We start from the raw sequence: 21,578 nt of genomic DNA, 5'->3' as shown, positions 1-21,578 counted from the left end.
GGTTTGTTACCCCTCAGTCGGCATTTCTCAACCTTTGCAACCAATTTACATAATATTTTAAAAAAACAAAACACCTGTTTGCGGCACAAAGTGAAACTGAATAATTTCCTGCAGCATCCCTATTCAAGCGCTCATGACACACTACCCTGGTTGGTAATCACTCCTTAAACTAGCACAAAAACATGAGAATTCAGAACAGGAGCCGGTCTTTATTATAACTAGATTATTACAGCAGGATAACAATTAAGAGACAGTGGTTGGTACCTTGATATACGTGTGACCCAACATAAGCGCAATTAAAATACAAACTTTGCCTTAGGTAAGTCTAACAACAAAAAACACCTTTAACGGGCTATTAAAACTCGCATTGTGGCACAAATGGAAACAACTTTAAATGTAATAAACTGGCAAATATACTTTAGCCTCACCCCAAAAAACTAAGAAAAGTATTGCTGCAGTTTACTGTGTAGTTATTTTTTGGATATAAATCCTTATCACTGCCCCCTCGTGGCCATAACAATTTAATTCTTTACATTATTTGTGATTATGTTTTTATAGCATACTTTTATAAATTACCTCATCTCTTATTTTTGTTGGCGTTTCATAAGGAGGTGTAATGGTTAATGGCAAAAAATATGAAATATGACTTACAAGTGTAGTTACGAAATTAAAGACATATCAAAGGCACCAAAGTACACAGTAGTAAATACAGAGTTTTTGTATGTGTTACAAGGAATTCTTGGTTTGTTCTGGACAGTGAAATGAAAACACTAAAGAAAAATGTAAAAAAAGGGATGACAAAACTGTACAGTACTAATACTGTAGCAGTGTTTGTTTTATGCTACGACAATAGAGTCAATCTAACCAGATAAAAAAAAACCTGGCCTAACAGTATAAACATTTAATAAAGAGTTCTAAAGTATTGTGCGCTTTATCAATCTGTAGGAGGACTTGGAACATCTCTCTGGTCGTTACTGTAGCTCCTTCTGAATTCTGTCATGGAGATAAAACAAAGTCTAAGTTCACCTCCTTGGAAAGACAACGTTATCTTTAATGTAATACGATTAAAATGTTCAGCAAACTGCACCAATGTGTAGCTGGACGGTGTGGGTGTGTGTGGCTCCTCGCGTACCTCTCTAGATACTCGTGGACGTTGTTGTGGCCATTGTAGCGGGCCAGCCCGACCAAAATGCCAGTGGCACAGCGACCCTCTTTCTTTCGACACAGGCTGCAGTTACACATCCCTCGGCAGATAGGACACGACCACGTCTGCAGAGAAGAATTTTTTTTCATGACTTCATTGATTGCGTTATTTGTAACAGAAACCCTGCTAATATGATGAATTGCAAAGTGTAACCTTTCAAATTTGTTTACTGTGCCTCTGGTGGGAAAATATTGTATTAAAATGTGGCCTAATACCGTTGACAGCCTCCATTTTGTCGTAAGAAAATATGATGAACCATTACTACAGGCAAGTCTTGAATTTAAAGGATATGTTTAGCAGTTTTCCAACCTTAATTACCATAATTTCTCGAGTATAATGCGCACCCCCCCCCAGGAAAACCCTTCTACCAATGTACAATGCGCACCATCGATTTGCTGCAACCCATATGCTTTAAATATTGGGAATTATCTATATTTATATTTTGTTAGGTTTGTACTTATATTGTTTTTCAAAAAATTGTCCGTACAACAATCATTAATAAAAATGTGCATGTGCTGATGTAGCGGTAATAATATCTAAGGACAGGCCACAGGACACGCTTGTCCTGGTCCCTGTAATTGTCAGAACAGAATCCCTCAACCAACTAAAAAAAAATGCTCACTGATGGAACAACATTTTCTTAATACTCTTCACACATATTTCAGTGTTAAAAATATAAACACTTTAACATTGTTTATGAAACACTGCATTAAATATTTGTTCATTGCGCAGTTTATCCACTACATCCTTGGCCAAGCCTTCAAAAAAGCATTATGACTCATCTTCAATCCGAAAAAGATCCATAGTAGCTTTATTTGGTGCTTCGCTGTGGAACTCATCTTTGATGACTTGAAATATTTTTTAAACCCGAGAGTTTGTCTTGCGCAGCGCCAACCTCTCCCTCTCCGTAGCATCTTTCACTATAGTGTCAGGTGGCTATCAAAACAAGGTGAGCTCAAACTATGCAGAAATGAGCATAATGGGCACATTTAAAAAAAAAAACGAGCATTTCAATTGTGTGCTCCCCCGCATACATATTTTGAGCTCACGCTGTTTTGATACCCACCCGAAGCCATTGAGGCGAGCTATCGTTGTTTCAGACTATGGCACGACTTCCGGGTTTTTCTTTTAAAAGCAGCTGCACAACGAGCCGTTGTAGTCGATATTTTTTGTCTTGGTTTAAGTTAAACCAAACTCACGGGCAGTCGTTTGTGATCTTTGGCGAAGTAGCAACAAGCATGCTACGCTAGCCGTCGTAAAATGCAAGCTCCCCGAGGAGGTCATATAGTTCTGGTTGGGGTCGCACATTACCGTAATAAATATAAATGTATAACATAAGACATTGAATATCATATTGAAATGTATTTGTATAAGTTTTTTTTTTAAACCACACTATGTACCTGTATACAACTATACAATGTGATTGTATTTTTTTATTTCTCATCCACACCTAAATGTAATGCGCTCTATTAACTTCTTGAAAATGTTTTTGGAAAAATTTGCACGTTATTTTCGAGAAATTACAGGAAGCTAAGGCACGTATTTCAGATCTCACACCACACCAAAAAACAAATGTCACAAAAGCTCTGACTATACATTTTCTCTGGCACAATGGCTGGAATTCTCTCATCTTTGGGTTAAAAAAATAATATAAGTTGCGTTTTGGTACTTACCGGGTCGAGTAATACAGTGCACACATCCTCGCCGTAGCGGTTCTTCAGGCACGGCCCGCAGAACTGGCCTTTGCCTGCTGAGCAAAACCCACTGCGGCACACAGTCTTTGTGTCGAGGGTTTTCTGTCTGCACTGGTGGCACGAGCTTCCCTGCAGGAACAACACAAAGTGCGTCGCAGAGGCGGTAAAAACAAAAGCACTTTCTTATATCTGGGCAATTGAAGGTAGCAAAAGTTTAAAAAAAAAAAAAAAAAAAATCAAGTACAAATCTAAAACTCTACATCAGTCCACTACATCCTATCACTGTTACACAGGAAAGAACTACACGTTGAGTTGACCTCGGTGCACAAATACCAGCAACGTGTGCCGATGACTCACATTGTCCTTGTCCCAGATCTTGTCTTTGCTGCGGAACGCTACATTGTCCAAGTCCTCTTCGGTGATGTCGTCAACCGACTTGAACTCGAACTGACTGCGCCTGTGGCTCCGCCTCTTTTTCGTCCCGTTGGCGGCATTTTCCTCATCCACCTGCCAGTAACGAGACGAATATTGTGAAGTATATTGAATTGAGGACCTTCGGGATCAAACTATATTATGATGCAGTTGCGTGAATGATCATTATTTCCATACGATCTACGCTAATTTTCATTAGAGGCGGCGTATGTAAAGCATGTGTGAGGGGTAAAACAAAAAAAATCTTTATGCAGTCTCTGAAGTGGAGATTTTCACCTCCAGTGGGTGGTGATAAACAGGGCTTCACTGTACTCAGTAAGAATAGTCATTCATCATGTTATTTATAAAAGCATTAAAAAAAATTATGAATCTAAAAGAAGGTGTGCAACCCGTCCTCCCATTGTACCTCCACCAGTCTCCTGAGATCTATCGCCTTGGCGCCGCTGAGGGGCAACGGCTCGCACACATTTTCAACCCCAAAGTTCTCAGGAGGTCGGGCTTTACGGGACGGGTTCCTCCTTTCGGAGCCACGGTCCTGTTCTAATTTGCGTTTGCGCGGCGTTGTTTTCACCGGAGAGCGCTTCTTCTTCTGCGTACATTGAAAATGAAACGAGAGCTGGTGTGAGAAAGCAGAGTTGTGATGTTTTTTTTCTTTTTTTTTTTTTTTTTGGATCATGGAAAAAAAATTGGAGGGGTTATAGATGCCCGGCAGTTGCTCACTTGAGGGGTGTTGGGAAAAGTCAGGTCAGCCATCGTGCTGAGATCAGCAAACAGCTGAGCAAGCTGGAAAAAGAAAAGTAAACAAACGTCAACCTTTACAAAGTTAAGGTGAATATTAAAGTGTCATATTGTTTGTCACATGATTGACATTTTATGCTACATTAACTACCATAGCTTTGTTCTCCTGGATGTTTTTCTCCCGCTTCCTTAGGCTTTGGCACATGGCGTCGTCTTCTCCCCGCACCTCCTCGGCCTCCTCCGCTCTTTGTTCATCCTCCTCCTGCTTCTTCATCCTCTGCCTCACCCTCTGCGCCACGGTTTCTTTAACCGGCTTTCTGAGGTTTTTTGCTTGTGGCTCCCGGTTGGGGGTGGGCGACTGTTTGACTGGAAATCTTAGAAAGGCGAATTGACAGTGTTAAACCATCAAACAGATAACACAAATGTCAAGAAAAATGAGTTAGCATCCATATAACAGACTTGCTTGCTTCAGGCTATTTATTTGTTAATATTTTTGTGAACTTAAAGCTAGAGTGGTTGTTCTGATAGCTCAAATCGTTGCATCATTAACTGAAGAGTGAAAAAGTGCATTACAGTCCCCATACGTCATGTCTGCGTATCGGCTACAATACTTGTTGAATACTATTACTAAAAGTACACCCACCTGAGAGCTACTAAGAGACTTTTTCTCTTAGGCGCTGGTGTCTCCTCACCATCAGAGTAGAAGCTTGTGTCCTCATCACTGCCATATTTGGACTCCAACATCTACCGAGAGAGAAAATGCATGAATGCCATCTATTTATTAGTTTGATTCTGGAACATATTTTGCCAAAAAGTGGAAGCCAACAATAACGTTTTCAGTTTTACACTGTGAATTATTATTTATATTGGCATCAGTGGATGTTGCGAGTCCTACCTTAGTGTTAAATTGCATTTTAAAACGTCTTCTGTCGCCTCTTTCGTCGTCATCACTGAAGCCTTCAAAGTCCTCCTCGCTGTCCGACTGGCTGAACAGACGAGCCAGCTCGGCCGTTATAAACTTGGACTTGAAATGCAGTGTCTGGAGGAGGCAGGCAAAGTGAATCAAAAGTAAGCTGTTTACACATTTCTCAGAAAACCCTAAAATGTGCTGCTATGCTCGACCATTCCATTGGTGTGGACTTATTTTGGCAACAGTATACAAATTTGCTCCAAATTCAGAGTTTTGTGTTCACACATGGAGGAATTTTTCATTTGTATGAGAATTTTGTAGCATAGTAGTACACTGAAAAATATTGATTCTGAAAGGAACGTCTTTTTTTTTTTTTTTTAATCTTTTTTATGGTGCACTTTCCTCTCCATGATTCCTTTCCACACGCATCTTTCTTATTTGGAACACAACGTGAAAGTATCACCACACATTTTCTGTTTGTTGGCACAAATAAACATTCCTAAAGCCTTTAAAAAAATAAACATTGATGCACCACAGTTGCTAAGTACAGCGACGAAATCACTAAATAGGCAAACTAGTTTTGCTCTCGGTTGGAAGCCGTGTTGTTGAAGTAAAACAAAACAACATTAGCTAGCGATTGGAAAAATGTTGAACTACATTTCTGTGTGTGTGTGTGTATATATATATATATATATATATATATATATATATATATATTTACCCACTATACCCTATACTTCTGAACACTTGGGCCGACACCACAGTTTGCATTGCCCACACGAAAATGCCTCTTGACTTATATCGTCTAACAACTGCTAAATGTTTTGATAACCGAGACAACAACTCTTAACAGGCAACTCGAAATCCTCCCCCCACCGGAGACAATACAAGTTGCAGTTCATTCAAACTCCCAAAGACTTGTCGTCAGCAACAAACCCTCTTAAAATGTATTACCTTCGACTCGCGTGCCATTTTGTCTCCGTTTAAGAGCAAAGCTCGCCTCAAAACTTCCGTTTTTGTCTCGCAGCAGCAGCGAGTCGAAATTGATTTAAATATTAACATCGATCTCTGGATTTGGCTGAAAACGAAGGGACATCCTCGCCACCTCCAACTTTACATTTTACGGATACGGATCTTGTATCTGTAGTAATGAACTTTTCATGAATATTTTTTAAAAAATTTATATTCATAAAAACACCTTTTATTTCGATTGATTAGCATCGTTTTGGATTATCAAAAAAGGTTGTTCCTCCAGAACACCCCCCTTTTCTACTGAAATGGTGCAGTCTGATGTTTCGCGCGAAAGTTGGGTGTAGGCGTGGCCAAACACCGGACGCACTTAAACTCATTCAACTCTAAAATGCAACAAAATTGCGGGATTTAAACTATCTACTGACGGTTTAGTGGTGCGAATCTCGCCATTACAGCGCCAAACATCCGCAAACTAGTATTGGTCTGGAATATATAACTATTTGATGCCACAGAATCCTTAACTCAAGCAACGCCATGAGTAGTCAGTGGTGGTCCTTGCTTGAATGCAAACTTGTGCAGGAGCCCCCCATTTACGCCCCCCCATATATACCCATGTTGGGAACCTGGTCAATACACAATATAAACAATATAAGGCATTAAACAGTATAATTATACATGCATCCTTTGCTCCTGCCTTATTTTTTCATTTACGCACAAAACCCCACGCAAATAACGTACTTGTTTAAAAAAAAAAGGATGAATTTTTGGGGGGCAATTCTCAGGGTAGCCCTACCTGTGCACTTGTGATGGGCTTTTTCCATTCACCTCTTGCTGCACAACAGACGCACAAATTCACACGAGAACAGCGGATTTCACATAAAACCTATAATTTATTCATTTGAGTTCAAATGTCCACATAGTAAAACACCTCTATAGAAAACACATCGGGCTTTAGAACATCGAGTAGACATGAACGTATTGCTTTTGTGGTTCACTTTTCTTTTCCGCCTCACCATTTGATATATACATAAAAACAGTACATAGGCATGTATTTACACAAGTACAAAGCCTTCAACATGCCCTCTTTTACAATGCGTTATTTTTTTTTTTAACCACGCAAACAATGGTTCTTTATGGAAAACTTTCCACAGTCAACACTAAAGTCGTCACATTGAAGATTCCATCCGCTTCTCCATTCACAGTGCAGTACTTTTGTAATTTTAGTCTCCAGCAGATGACCATCAGCTCTATACTAGTTACTCTGGCGCCCCCGAGTGGTCGCAATATAGCACAACAGCCTATAAACTAACGCCTATCAAAAATAATGTCGTTTCTATGGAAAGCCGTTTGTTCACACATATAGAGAGAGGATTGACGATAAAAGCACACCATAAGGATATCGCATAAATCCTCGAACGACTTTCCATCGTGCTTCTGCATTTCTAAAAATTCGAGCATGACATTTAGCCGCACTGGCAATGCACAAATAAACGGAATATTAGAATAAATAACTAACAGCACAATGTAACTGCATTTTAACCGATCAAGTGGAGTGTGTGTTTGTCAAGGCTGACATCAACTGCTTCCGTGAGCTCTTTCTATCTTTATAGTCCGAGAAACACGACAGTAAAGCTTCGTAAAGTTAAATGATCAAGTCTTAGTTTTAGAAATGAAGATGGATGGTTGTTATCTACAGTTGAATATGAACAACGGTAATAATATTTGCTGTCCTGTAATTCTTCGACTCTGGAATGCTTCTTCCAATTTGGCACTGAAATCTGTTTTCAACATCCGTTTGATGGGCTATGAAAATAATAATATCCAAAAAGCATACAAAAATCTGTTTAAATATTGATGATGATGCATGCGTTACACTTTTTTTCAATAAATGAAAAATGATCAAATCAGACAGTAAGACAATCTAACGAGGGCCAATATGCGGTGGATGTAAAAAGTCTACAGACCCCTGTTCAAAGGCAAGATTCTTGTGATAAAATGAAAAATTGGGGGATAAAAATCTTTTGGCGAGGGGAAGTAAAAAAAAACAACTGCAATTATATGGCTGCACAAGTCAAGGACAGAAGAATGGTACGAAATAATTTCCAATGTAATGAATAAAACATGGAAAGTGGCAAGTGTCACGACAGTCATGTTATTAAGAACTTGCCCTCCCTCCAAAACTGATGAAAATATAAGAAATTTGGTCAAAGAAGTTGCAAAAGGCCGACGGCAACACTGAGGGCAGAAATCTTTCAGGCGAGAGGTGTGCACACATGTGCAAACCCATTGTCCATGTTATTTCTGCTTTATACCTCTATAAAAGATTTTTTTTAAACCATTTAAAGTGGAAAACATTTGAAATATCTGCCTCATTATTAAAACGTTGTATCAGAAAAACAGATAGGTCTGGATTCCATATCCAGAGTTTCAAAAATTCAGTCCAGACAAAGATTAGAATGCTCAATTTTGATCAACAGAGAGGAATTTATTCAAGCAGTGGCATAAAACTGCACTAACCTCTAATATTTTGGTAAACTAGTTTGGCAACACAAGAGACGTCAAATACGTTATCGCTGACATCAGGCCGAAACCTCCTATGTCCAAATATGGTTAATGTTGTATTTTTCCATAAAGTCTCATTGACAATGCACTGTTAATGACTAAAGAAACATGCTTTTTTTTTTAGTTTTGTTGTCGGGGAATGGGGTACAGGTTTCTGAAAAGATGTGGTTTTGGTCTGATCCCAGCGATACATTAAATGTGCAAAAAAAAAACATCTTAAATGTGTATCTGTAATAGCGCCATTCAAATGCGGATGATTACCACAGTAGAGGCAGTAAACCTTTTTGATACAATCCCCCGACGGGATCGCATTCGGTGGTGACTTTCAAAAAATGACAAACGAGGGAGGCCCCGGTGACATTAAAAGTGTCAAAAACGACGCCGCGTCAGAAAATCTGAACCGAGTGCGCCTTGACATCAATAATCTGCGCCTCGGCGATAACTACGAAAAAGTGTTTGAACGGGTTGTTGCCATAGCAACCTCACAGAGACTTGGTGGGCTTTCAGTGAGATGAGTCAGATTTGTTTCCGATGCGCCATTGTTTGGGAATACAATAATCTCATTAAAAACAAAGCCAAATGTAGCTTTTGCGGTGCACGTGTGACATTTTATAGAATCGATGTTCGGTCCACACGGGGGTAGAAATGCACAATGACATTGTCTAGTCTGTATCTATTCATACACGTAACCTAGTTCAGTGAGAGAAGTGCAAGATGAATCCACCATGACACATGCATGGAAAAAAACCTGTAAAACCCAAACACTCACAATCAACATGAGAATTTGTCAGTGCCTTTAAAGGTCTTACTGTACATTGTTAAACGTGGCACTCCCTATGTTAATAGTTAACACGTTTCAGCGGCGGAAGGTTTGAAAACGGCGGTATTGAATGCTTTAACACTGACTTGTCTCTTGAGGTACAAAATAAAGCACACAAGTAACGACAAAATTAAACATCCACGTGGTACACCTAGCAGCTGTGACAAAAAGCCTGAACGTGGCTTGTAAAACGTGAAGGCGACGTCACGGTGTCGCAAATTGTGGCTGCGAACACGCTGAGCTCCTCAGTCGGCAATTTATGTATTTTTTTGTAACTGAAATGACGAGACCATCAAAGTCGCTGTTGACCTACAGTACACTGAGGCAACAACACAAATGAAAGGAACATTCCACCTGCTTGACAGGTTCATAAATAACCAAAAGCTTATCACAAACAAACAAAAACAAAATCAAGGTCATATTTAGTCCAATAGATACTGTACAACTTAATTACATCCTTCTCTATACTCCGATGATGGAGTTAATAGATCCTTTAGAGGTGTGCCGCGTGTCTACAAGGTGGTTTTGTCCAAACAAATAGCACCTCGTGGTCAACTTGGCACCTCTAGTGGTTGTTCGTTGCTGCGCATGTGCAAGTGTGTGACGTGTGCTGTACAGCGTTCCTTGCGTGTCGCACAATTTATCAGTGCTGGCTCGACGGCACCGGCGCTGTGCTACTTCTCTCGTGTCCGCGAAGAGGCCGTGCGCGCTAAGCCCGCGGCTCGAGTTTGTGCGACAGCTCGAAGAGCGTCTGCTGATTGTCGATGATGTGCAGGTAGTGAACGTTGGCCCTCAGCTCCGCGCTGTCGACGCCGATCACCTCGTTGCCTGCGACACAAGACACAGAATGAACCGGACATCCGTTCAAGATGCGCTGCTGCAAGTTTGGAGCAAACACATTCAGTTCTGAAACAAGAAACTAGAAGAACCAACTGGAGATGTGGGGGGTGGGGGCATTAGAGGGAAAACCAAATCCCCAATTTTAAGATTGAGTGGTGCCTTGAGATTCGAGTGACCCAACGTGAGATATAGGAGTTGAACACAAATGGTACAGCACCACATGCAGACAGATAACTCCTCACATGTATAGCTATATTCTTTGTTCTTTATACTGTTTAATGCCTTACAAACTCCTTCAATGTTATAAACAATTCTAATATATATAATTATGTTTGATTACACTTTCAGTTTAGTATAGCTTCCATCCATCCATTTTCTTTGCCGCTTATCCTTACGAGGGTCGCGGGGAGTGATGGAGCCTATCCCAGCTGTCAACGTGGAGGAGGGAGGGTACACCCTGAACTGGTTGCCAGGTAATCGCAGGGCACATCGAGACAAACAGCTGCACTCACAATCACACCTAGGGGCAATTTAGAGTGTCCAATGTTTTTGGGATGTGGGAGGAAACCGGAGTTCCCGGAGAAAATCTACACAGGCACGGGGTGAACATGCAAACTCCACACAGGCGGCGCCGGGATCGAACTTGGGTCCTCAGAACTGTGAGGCCAACGCTTTACCAGCTGAGCCCCCGTGGCGCCAATTACAATTACGCAATTACAAAAGCAGCAATGAAACTAATTAAAATCTTTTCAAGGCACCAGTGTAATTACCATCATTTACTTGTTGACGTAGATTCTCAGTCATACAGGATGAATCAACGGTTGAAACAAGGCAAGTAAACTTTTGAATATGTTTCACTTCATCACGTCACTAATACAACAAAGACAATTTTGTTTCCAACTTTGTGGGAACAGTCCACTCCAACCCAGCACTAAATTGAGTTTTATAAAAGCATGCTGGGAGTTATACTGTATTTGATTTTTAAACAAAAATTGCCCACAGACGCATGAGTATTGTGTAGTAAGTGAAAAAGCGAGGGATGCGTCTCCCTATTTTCTCCTCACCTGTTTGTTCGCTTTGGCAGTGTCGAATCATTCGAACCGTGTCTGCGATCATATGCTGTGGATGGAAGGAACGATGTCAGTGTCATTTCAACAGCAATCAAGTACAATGTGGACACCGAAGGTTCATATCATTTAAATTAAAAAACATCATGCTAAGTGGTTTTCTTGAAAAAGCTAATATCTTTCAATTCATCATCTCATTCTAAATTCTATATGCATGACAAAGGTGAGTGAGTGGCTTGCATGTTCCTTACTCCCTTTATCTTAATGACCTGAATTTTAAAGTCATCCTCCGCTCTTTCAAAAATATTGCTTGAAACAACCCATCCGTGGAAGATGAGAGCAATTTAGGACGCAGCGGCCATGTTTTGAAGACACCCACGGCGGACTCCACTCACCAACTTCTCAAAGTTCACCAGGTTGTCGTGGAAGGTCTTGTTGCCCTCGTGGATAAATGTAATATCTGGAGGAGCAGATTAAAAGTGATTAAAGGTTAAGACGTTTCGGTTCGTATTTAATAAACGTGAGGGATCACCTTTCAAGAGGAGAGGCATGAAAGGGATCTTCGGAGGTTTCATTCGCTTAAAAGCTTCTCTGTAGGCTTTGTGGTTAAGAGACGGATCCTGGAGGATGAGCGGGGAAATTAAAGAGAGGAACAACGATGAGGACCAAAAGAAATAAATGAATTCAAAAAATAAAATCACAAGCGCAATACAATAGATATTAATATCAGCATTCTGTCCTCACCGTGATCAGCTCCAACTCTGCGAAAAGCTTTTTGAACTTCCCAGGACATTTCTAGAACAAAAACGTGTTTACGATATTAGGTTAGATTAAAAAAAAAAATAAAGCGAGATTCTTGCTCAGGACCCAAAAACGCACTCACTTCCCATGTTTGGTTCAGACGACTCACGGCTGCTGTGTTGAGCCCCATGATGATGGCGAAGGCAGAGTTCAAATTCCTTTGCGCTTTGCAGCTAGCAGCACACAAACAGAACATTTGGTCACGGTCCAAAGAAGGTTCTCGCTTGTCAAGTGGCGGGCGCGTCCTTACTGTGCTGCGATCTTGATGAACTTTTTCAGGAGCTGCACTCTCTTGGTGAGCGACGTGCACATGAGGACCTCAGACATGACCCACTGCTGGACCTCGTTGCAGCGCTGCAGCAAGACGGAGAGCGCGGCTGTGTGGCTGCCGCCGGGAATCCGCCTGAGAGTGTAGTAGACCAGTTCTTGCTGCGTGACCACACAACACCCGAGTTAGTAAAACAAAGTGGTTGGGAGTTACTGCACTATTTTTTTATTTTTTTTTAGGTATATGTGCTTTTTTGAGTACAGTCAAACCAGAACACAACAAAAAAAAAGGTTTTTTGTACCTCATGGATGGATTTGAAGAGGCTCCAGTCCAGATGTGTGAGAGCCGCCGCCACATCCCACGTGTTGATCCCTAAAAGGCGCACTGGCCTCCTGCTGAGCTCGGCACTGTCCGTTAAAGGGGGCTGCAACACAGCAAAGGACATTTTCATTTCTTTGCCAAAGCACCAATAAGATGAAGTAGTCTTTTGATCATTATTATCCCATTATGATGTAAAACAATTCAAAATAAACAAAACCAAGATTTAAAAAAAAAAAAAATTCCAGTAGGAATATCAAAATTTCAAATGATGGTGAATCATATATAATTATATCTATTCATGTATTTAAAACCACAAGATCCATCTTTATCTTCCATTTATTAGGAGATGGACTGAAATAAATCATCTACCTAATGGCACAAAATTATATTTAGAATTTGAAAACAGTGTGCAATAAACTAATTTCCACAGTGGCATAAAATACTTTGCCTGGCACGAAAAAAATGCTCTGCCCTCCTCACCGTTCTTTGTTTGATTCTTTTATATTTATATCCAAGAAGGATTTATTGTCTATATGTACTATAGGTATAAAAAGTATATAAACTCAAGTGAGTTGAAGAGTTTTAATTAGACAAAAATGGTGCTTCGAGACAAGGAGTTTCACCAGGACTAAAATAGTAGTTTGCCACCATCTTGTGGCACCTGTGGACAAATATTAACCTTAATACTTGCAGATTGATTGATTGAGTATTACCGTATCTGTATACAAGAATAACACAAAGAGTTCATTTACGGACCAAGATCTCAGCGAGATCCCTGCGGCAGACCACAAGCTTGCCCTGCGGGGTCAGAGACTCTGAATACACGCAGTCGCTGGGCTGTAACATCCTCCGCTCTACCAGAGGACAGGCACAATTTAAATGACCACATCCAGGAGAGGAGAAACGTGTGTATTTTCAGTACTGTATGGGTTTATTACCTCCACTGTGGGTGACCACAGCAAGCACCATGTCTTCTTCTGACCTGTCCATCTTCAGTCTCACAATTCTTAGCAGCTCGTGGGCCTCCAGAGAGGGGTGCGTGTGGACGCTCAGGTAGGAGTCGGTGCTTACGTAAACACAGCAAATAACTGCCCAGAGCGAGACAAAAGCGTCGTGAGCTACATATGCACCATAGAACACAGTAAAATTAAACTTGGGTACAGAGGCGTACCAAAATATCAGCTCAAGGAGAATTTAAAGGTCAAGAGTCATCCCTATAAACATTTTAAAATAGATATTGTAATGAAAAATACATCTCACATTATTCACTTCAAAGTCTATAGGAAAAAATAAATATGAGAGGAGAGCGCGTCATCCATGCGCAAAGTTGCAGAAGTCTCATTCAACATCCAAGTGGTCGCCATATTGGCTGCATCTCATGTTCCACAGCGACTTTGGCATTGAAAACACGCTGTGCCACCTACTATGGGAGACGAACACGCCCCTTCTGACACGGAAGCTCTTTTCGAAGAAGAGAACATCTCACAACCGAGTGAAGTGATCGGGGAAATATTACCCTATTGTTTCGAGCCATATTTAGATGATATGCGGATCACAGCCAAACCACCCATCGACCTCCGCGGCGGCGATGAACAACGGTGGCCACGAGCAACGACAATGCCGTGGCCAAACCGCCTCGCCATCCAATCCACCTCCATGCGGCGGTGATAAAAACAACACCAGCCATGAGCGATGATAACGGCGTGGCCAAACCGCCTCCCCGTCCGATCGATCTCCGCGGCCCGGCGCCGCGATGAGTCAGCCACGTCCGCCGATCACGCCTTCGGCCAGGGTGGCACAGACACATTTAGCACCCCTGATTTACGGATTACGCCCCCCCACCCCACAAATATTATTTGACTACCTGTCATTTGGAACCCACAAAGCTCTCGTCCTTTGCAGCTGTGTAATCCATTTTTCACGACGAACGGGGTCTTTTGGAAAAGTATGAAGAGCGGATTCATCCGATATCCAGCAATACAACGAGCCAGCATTTTGGCTAACACGAAGGAACAACGAGCTATCTTGCAACAGGTAAAACTAGTATAAACAGACGAGACCGCTTGAGTGCGCTACTGCCCTGTACGTCAGTTCCTGCTTCTTCTCAAAAACAAATCCCTCGAGAGGATTTTCATGGCGGGAGTTACAAAAAGTCATATATGTCAAAATCATGTTTTGTGCTGAAAAAACAGATAAGTCCATACCGGCTGCCATTTTTTCATTAATAACATACTATAAATCATGCATTTCATGACAGTGGAGCTTTAAATTTTCATTCCGTCCTCAAGAGCGTCTTACCTTCTCTAGTCTCAGATTGCGGGGAGCGGAGTTGCAAACAGTTTTCCTTCAAACTCAACTGTTGGTGCATTTGTTTGCTCTGGCAGAGAACACAACAGTCACGCTTACTGGAGCTCTGACAGATGCACACAGCTGAGAAAAAAAATGCATCATACTTTTACCTTTTGATTCGGTGGACAGTCATCCACGGTGCTGCAATGAGAAAAGAGATGTCACACAACTAACACGCGTTTCCACGCGCACTTTGAAAAGCAGCAGAAACGCCGTTGCACTCACTGTCGACGGCGCAGAAGCTTCTGGAACTCTTTGAGGTCTTTCTCAAGCGTCGGAAACTCATACAGATCCTCCAGGACACACCTGTACAGAGTCTAACAGAGCAAGATTACAATCGGATCACTATGACATCATAACTATGAGAACTGTTAATACTGCATGAGAAAGAATGAGGGAGGAAAATTATGTATGGGGAAAAAAAATAAAAATAGATTGCTGTAATGCTTCGGTACACAAGGAACTGGTAAGCGCATCCAGATTAATTTCCACCTATTAAACTGCTTATTCAGCTCATCATTTATTGCATCACGTGTCAGACCATTTTAATCTATAACAATATTAGTGTTGGAGGCTTTTTTTACATTATTGGGTGAGTATTAAGTTTATGGATCATCATCATTAAGGCGCAAATGTCAAGAGACACTACCCATGCATGCACACATCTGCTTACTGTTGTCATTGACCCGTCAAAGGACCCACCCCCCACACCCCCCCCGCCATCCAAAGTCTGTTTCATTTCTCTGTTACTAGGCAACTATCGCCTTGGTTGCACACGACATGAGATTATACCCAAGCCAACCATCACACTTTTGGTTTCCGTAGCAACCCAGCCATGAAGTTGCCAGGTTGGACAGGGACGACTAGTGTATTTGACGAATGTGTGCGTGTGTGTCCTTGTTGCAACGGAGCGTGTGGTTATTCACAGGCGCGACGATCGCATGTACGGACCGACAGTTCATACGCAAATTTCTGCACAGCTAGTTGAAATATGAAACCCTCATCATTACAGCTGTGGTATTTAATCCTACTGCCTCCCCCACGGCACTTGAGGAGGACAACCCAAATATAGAAGAACAATACAGGTCAAATAAATGAACGCGGCACTGCTGCTCGTTGTGGTGATATGCAGGAGCGCGTACCTTCATGAAGCCCCGAACGTGCTCCTCCTCCTTGAGGAAGTCCTTGTAGAGTCGGCTCCAGTGGGAGACCAGCTGCAGGACCTTGCGCTTCCGGAAAAGAGTATCCTTGCCCTCCTCCTGGCCTCGCCCGCGTGCACTGCTATAGGTGGGAGTAGTCAAGGGGGCAACGTACACTGTGTAATGGGGCTTTGTGTGGAGTTTGTGTGTATTTGCCGTGAAGGATATTGTCCCAGGAGAGCCTGACAGAGGTCGTTGGTGGACATGAACACCAGGTAGGTTAGCAGGAAGTCGTCCAACAGCATTTCTGAAGTAGGAGAAATGTCTCATTAGCCGTATACTTTGAATATGCTTTTAAAAGGTTTGACATTTAAAATGGCAGTCAGTCATAGACCCCCTTAACAATAAAGCATTTACACTCAATGACCACCAACTTCAGTTTCACTTACACCTTCTACTCGCAAGAGCTGTAAGACATTATTAACTTGTGTTGATTGACCGTCTCAGGTTATCACTTAGCTTGCCTCTACTTATCCCCTAACAGGAAATTGTCCCAGGCACGGTTATTAAATTCATGGTTACAGATACAGATCCAATTCACAAACATGTACAAATAAATCCCAAGTGGCTGCAGCTAAGGGGGATGTGTCGTGGTGAGAAGATTATCACTTCCCGACACATTTCAACAGTTAATTACTTTCTGGTCTGTAATCTGAGCACTCCAGGTAGAAATAATGGTGCAGTTTAGGAGCAGGCAGATGGACCCAGAGGGGTTAAAGATTCACATGTCAAGATTGTCTTTGCAAGGATATTTTGTGCTCAAGAGAAATCCTTAAGTTCTTGGTAGGCTTAAGAAAGCAACACCTTTTGCATAATAAATTAAGATTGTTCGGCTTCTCATTACATCCCTGCGAGAGAGTTAATGTGTTTATGTTCTGTCGCATGCTGGCATGTGTTGGCTAGTGGCTCAGCACAGATTATAGAGAGCCCTTGAGAGAGATGGGTAATGAACCACTCCTGGTAGGAACACGCCGGCGGTGTCTGCGCATACACCTTGGAAAACCTACGACCCAAATATTGTTCCGTCAGGCACAGAGCAAATCAAATATAAACGACAGAGCAGGGGCCGTTCCACCAATAAGTGATGATGAGCGAGCGCTTTCGATTCAAACACAGTTGCCGTTTTCACATCATGTCCGAAGGACACGAGAAGAAGGCCGGCGGACATCTTCATTAAATTCTGAGGTCAGACGTCACTGATGTTGTTGCAAACTCTCCCAACCTTTCTTTTCTGCAACCCTCGGGGAATAGAAAAGAGAATCCAACAACTAATGGTGAGCTGCACGTCAGTTTGTCTCTGACTTCCTTCCAGGTCTTTTCTGCTGTTTTACCCTCACTTTCAATGTCCTTCCCTTGCCCCCTTCATCCTAAACAATCACCACCCTCTCGCTAGCTCACCAAAATAATCTTTCATTTTCTCCTCCCGGGCAGTTATATTCTCCTTTTACTCCTCTCCCGCTATGCTTACCCTCTGTACACTCTCCAGGATGATAAATAAGACCCATTTTCTCCCTCAACATATGCCCTCTACATTTGCCTGCTGGCACACTAAGTCCCGCACATTCACACATCGACAACAATACCCACACACACACACAACAGCACTCAGATGAATAACTCATCCAGCTCTGACCTTGGGGGACTTTTATCTCTCGTGAGAGGCACAGGAAAGAGTAGTCTGCGTGCTGCACTAATCGCACTAATCCGCGAGTGTACTTTGTTGTTTGTGCGTGCGTTATTTGCACACATGAGGAAGGGTTGCTCCCTCCAGAGAAAGCGTGTTCCAGCCTGCTCAACCTACTGCGGAGCCGAGGCCGGCTGCAAAAAGAACACGGAGGCTGCCAGCCACTCCAGAGGGTCTTCACGCAGTTGCTCAAAAACAACTCACTGGAGACTGTATGCAGCAGTAATAATAGCGCCATACTAAAAAGGGAAATTTAGGCAAAATGACAAATACTGTAAGTCGTCATACTACCAGGAAAAAAGGGCAATATTAAGAGGATTGTGAGAAAAGAGATTTCAGTCTGGGTAGATAATAATTACATTCAAGTGCTCATACTAACGATGGTGTACTATTTTCTCGTTTGTGAAACTTTTACTAAAGTTTAACCCTGGGGTGGGCAAACCTTAGTGCTAAGAGTTATATTTGATTTTTAAAAACAGCTATGCAGGTAATTTGTAGGTGAAGGTAAACAAAAAAGTTCTATTATGTCTGGAAAATATGTACTATGTTTTATTGTAAATTAATAAATACATGCTGTGACTTTATTCTCATACTAGTGGCACTGATAATCGTTACACACATGCGCATGAAAAGGAGGTACACAAAAATCACTAAACATTTGAGACAAATATTTAATTGTATATAAGGAATACACAGGCGGCACGGTGGCTCAGCTGGCAAAGTGTTGGCCTCACAGTTCTGAGGACCCGGCTTCAATCCCGGCCCCCGCCTGTGTGGAGTTTGCATGTTCTCCCCGTGCCTGCGTGGGTTTTGTCCGGCCACTCCGGTTTCTGCCCAAAAACATGCAACATTAATTGGACTCTCTAAATTGCCCCGAGGTGTGATTGTGACTGTGACTGTAGTCTGTCTCTATGGGGCCTGTGATTGGCTGGCAACCAGTTCAGGGTGTACCCCGCCTTCTGCCCGTTGACAGCGGAGATAGGCCCCGGCACTCCCCGCGATCCTCGTGAGGATAAGCGGCAAAGAAAGTGGGTGGATGGATGGAATACACACAGTATATTGTATTTCCAAAATCACCATGTAACTAAAAGTTGTTATTATTATTATTATTACAGTTCATGGTGAATGAGAACAACGATGGTAAGCGAGCTGAACGGGCCCGTTGAATAAATTATAATTCCAGCACCGACTTATGAAAAAAGCGGAATTATAAACTGTCTGACAGCGAGGACGTTATCCTTTTAGCATCCTACGTTGTAATCCATCAGTGTTGACGGCCTAATAACAAAAAGCATTGCAACAGTAGCTCAGGGTTGTTGCCTAGCAACAGAAATTAGAAAAAGGACAGAAAATGATTCTCGATCATGTGCAACCATCGGAGGGTCACGGTCCAAGTCCCACTGCAGGCAATCGAAATTGAATCACGCTGATTACTGACACGGTGCCCTTGAGCAAGACACCAAACACAAAACAGCAATAGACAGAATGACTTTCCTAATACAAAAAAAAAAGTCCATCAAAATCAAAGATCTAATTTCCATACTCAATGTAATGATTCAATATGTGTGGTTTGCTAAAAAAAAAAAAAATCTAATAATAGTAATATCCGTAAAACTTAATTGCCCCTTTGCGATCATAATGACGAGCAGTAATTGTTGATTTCAATTTCGGGTTTTAGAATAAATTAACATTAAGTAAAAGAAATCCTGGTCGTATTTACTGCAAATTAACATAAAAATGCTCAAAATTGTCACTGCACCACTAGCCCATAGAAAGGCATGAGCATGGAAACACGAGCCTTATGATAACACAAGAAATGGTGTCGCAATCAACAGATTTGAAGTAAGCTTCTCAGTGATGGCGATGATGATCAGTGATGTCATTTAAGATGGCATCACCGATTACCTTTGTAACAATGCACTGCAACGTTCACATGCATCACAAATCACAACTCCCGTCACAACAGCTCCACTAGTCTCAACGACGGGAGTGAAAGGAAAATCCAAACAAAAAACAAAACAAAACAAAATTGTAACAACCGGAAATTTATGAAATGTTTAGGCTGCCCTAGCTCGCAACATGTCAAAAGATGATAAAAAAGAAATTAACTTTGTCCATCGGGACAAATTTCTTGCTGAAATGTTCCTGAAAGCAGAGAGGTCTGTCAAACCGCATACGACATTTCAAGTCAACCCGCTCAAGAAAACGCATATCCTGCCGGACACACCCACGAACATGGACCCGTCAAAAGTGATGGCAAAAATTAAGGCAGTTGAATTAGCAACTTCGACAAAAAACACTTCTGGCGTGGACTCGAACATCAGCAAGGAGGATTTGTGGGATCCCGAAGCAGAGGAGGCTCGGCAAAGATTGATTTCCAACAAGCTCATGAGGGAAGGCCTAGACGAACAAATGATGGAGAGGCAAAAGTTAAAAGATGTGGAGAGAAAGCTAAAGACAGAAGAACAACAGATGCTCAAGTGCCTTGATGAGTTGTACGAGCAGGAGCTAGAAGAGTTTGCGCAGAAAAAGGCAGAGGCCAAGAAGAGATTGTACCAAGAAATACAGGACGATATCGCTGATAATAAGCTCTTCAAACAAAGAGAGGAACACAGAGAAAAGATGGAAGAGAGAAGAACCGCACAAATACAACTCGACTTACTGGAAACCTATTGGAAACGAAAAATGACCAAGAAAAATTGGACAAAGAGCGGTCGAAGTAAGAATATGTAACCAAAATCAAGGAGCGCTTCTATGGTGGCCTTCGAGAACAACGTACAGCAGCAGAAAGTCATAAATTCAGCCGTATTTCTACATTGGCAGCAGCAGCCAAGAAAGAGGCTGCAGAATAACATTAAAAGCAGCAATTTGGATGGCATTCAATCCTGGGTTCAAGAAGCTCTCGCCTGTAACCACAGTTGATCAAAGTGTCACCGGGCAAGCTCTGGAGTCACACAAACTGAGGAGGAGAACAGTAAATACACTTTTTCCATTTCATCAAAGGTTGCCCCTGCGAGATCAGACGGACTGGACGAAACCACTTACAACAGCGTTGTCTGCTGGTTGCTGCCTCAACTGCTTCAAGAAAACGACTCACCAATGCAACAATCAACTGCAATCTTCACAAATGTTGGATAATTATACCCCTACCCAAGCTTAATGCAGTGCGCAATGATCACAAAATTAAGTACACATAATACAAACTAATGGGGGAAAAGTGTTGAAATCAAAACGCTCTCTCTGAGTTTCATTTAAATGGTCACCGCTCTTACAGTCCCTGCCAAGTGAAATCGGATTTGTTCAGAGTTGTGTAGCTCTAGTATTGAATTGTAGCTCGTGTATCGTAGAAAAGTGGTGCTGAAGTAAAAAAAAAAAAGTCCATAATGTAGCCCTGTGCCGCTTATGCATATTCTTAGCTGTTGCCTTGATAAAATCACATTCTTGCGGGATTGTTTGGCTCTAACAAGCTTGATAAATTGTCTTGATTCAGCCATATTGTGGTCTTGTCCTCCATGCGCCCATGCGTCCATCCATCCATCCATCCATCCATCCATCCATTTTGTATTCAAGAGAGGGACATAGTTGTAATCATTACCTATTCATTAAATCAGAACCTATTGTGTTGATGTGTACATGTTTAGATTTGAGAGCACACTCAAAATGTTTTGCAGATTCTCTCGCCCTCGGGAGACATTTCACAATTGCCACTAGAACACT

At 41.9% G+C, this 21,578-nt stretch overlaps 2 protein-coding genes across 11 annotated transcripts in view; both read right to left on the bottom strand.

Annotated features, from left to right (window-relative positions):
• Window positions 1–183: 183 nt before the first annotated feature.
• Window positions 184–6,093, bottom strand: cdca7b (cell division cycle associated 7b). 2 transcript variants are annotated; one of them, XM_061809755.1, is made up of 10 exons: window positions 5,933–6,093; window positions 4,964–5,107; window positions 4,712–4,812; window positions 4,220–4,442; window positions 4,051–4,113; window positions 3,764–3,919; window positions 3,256–3,405; window positions 2,878–3,027; window positions 1,133–1,269; window positions 184–993 (listed from the first exon to the last, which is right to left on the bottom strand). In XM_061809755.1, exons 1-10 carry the CDS (start codon window positions 6,038–6,040, stop codon window positions 972–974), a joined length of 1,254 nt encoding a protein of 417 aa, XP_061665739.1. In that variant the 5' UTR covers window positions 6,041–6,093; the 3' UTR covers window positions 184–971. The 2 variants fall into 2 exon arrangements, with proteins under 2 accessions (XP_061665739.1, XP_061665654.1); XM_061809670.1 differs by having other exon boundaries at window positions 3,737–3,919; window positions 5,933–6,088.
• A 3,483-nt stretch (window positions 6,094–9,576) lies between these two features.
• Window positions 9,577–21,578, bottom strand: part of rapgef5a (Rap guanine nucleotide exchange factor (GEF) 5a) — a 48,000-nt gene continuing 35,998 nt past the window's right edge. For all 9 annotated transcript variants that reach the window (XM_061808034.1, XM_061808042.1, XM_061808195.1 and 6 more), the window contains 15 exons: window positions 16,346–16,424; window positions 16,121–16,265; window positions 15,204–15,295; window positions 15,089–15,119; window positions 14,928–15,006; window positions 13,568–13,717; window positions 13,386–13,483; window positions 12,610–12,732; window positions 12,291–12,469; window positions 12,123–12,213; window positions 11,984–12,034; window positions 11,772–11,859; window positions 11,635–11,699; window positions 11,237–11,291; window positions 9,577–10,160 (listed from right to left, as the gene is read on the bottom strand). In XM_061808034.1, coding sequence (XP_061664018.1) covers window positions 10,042–10,160; window positions 11,237–11,291; window positions 11,635–11,699; window positions 11,772–11,859; window positions 11,984–12,034; window positions 12,123–12,213; window positions 12,291–12,469; window positions 12,610–12,732; window positions 13,386–13,483; window positions 13,568–13,717; window positions 14,928–15,006; window positions 15,089–15,119; window positions 15,204–15,295; window positions 16,121–16,265; window positions 16,346–16,424 — 1,445 coding nt within the window. In that variant the 3' untranslated portion in view covers window positions 9,577–10,041. The remainder of the gene's footprint in view (window positions 10,161–11,236; window positions 11,292–11,634; window positions 11,700–11,771; window positions 11,860–11,983; window positions 12,035–12,122; window positions 12,214–12,290; window positions 12,470–12,609; window positions 12,733–13,385; window positions 13,484–13,567; window positions 13,718–14,927; window positions 15,007–15,088; window positions 15,120–15,203; window positions 15,296–16,120; window positions 16,266–16,345; window positions 16,425–21,578) is intronic.

Source organism: Syngnathoides biaculeatus, chromosome 1 (genome assembly GCF_019802595.1).
Source record: "Syngnathoides biaculeatus isolate LvHL_M chromosome 1, ASM1980259v1, whole genome shotgun sequence".
NCBI classification, from domain to species: Eukaryota; Metazoa; Chordata; class Actinopteri; order Syngnathiformes; family Syngnathidae; genus Syngnathoides; species Syngnathoides biaculeatus.
This window is presented reverse-complemented; position numbering and strand designations above follow the sequence as displayed.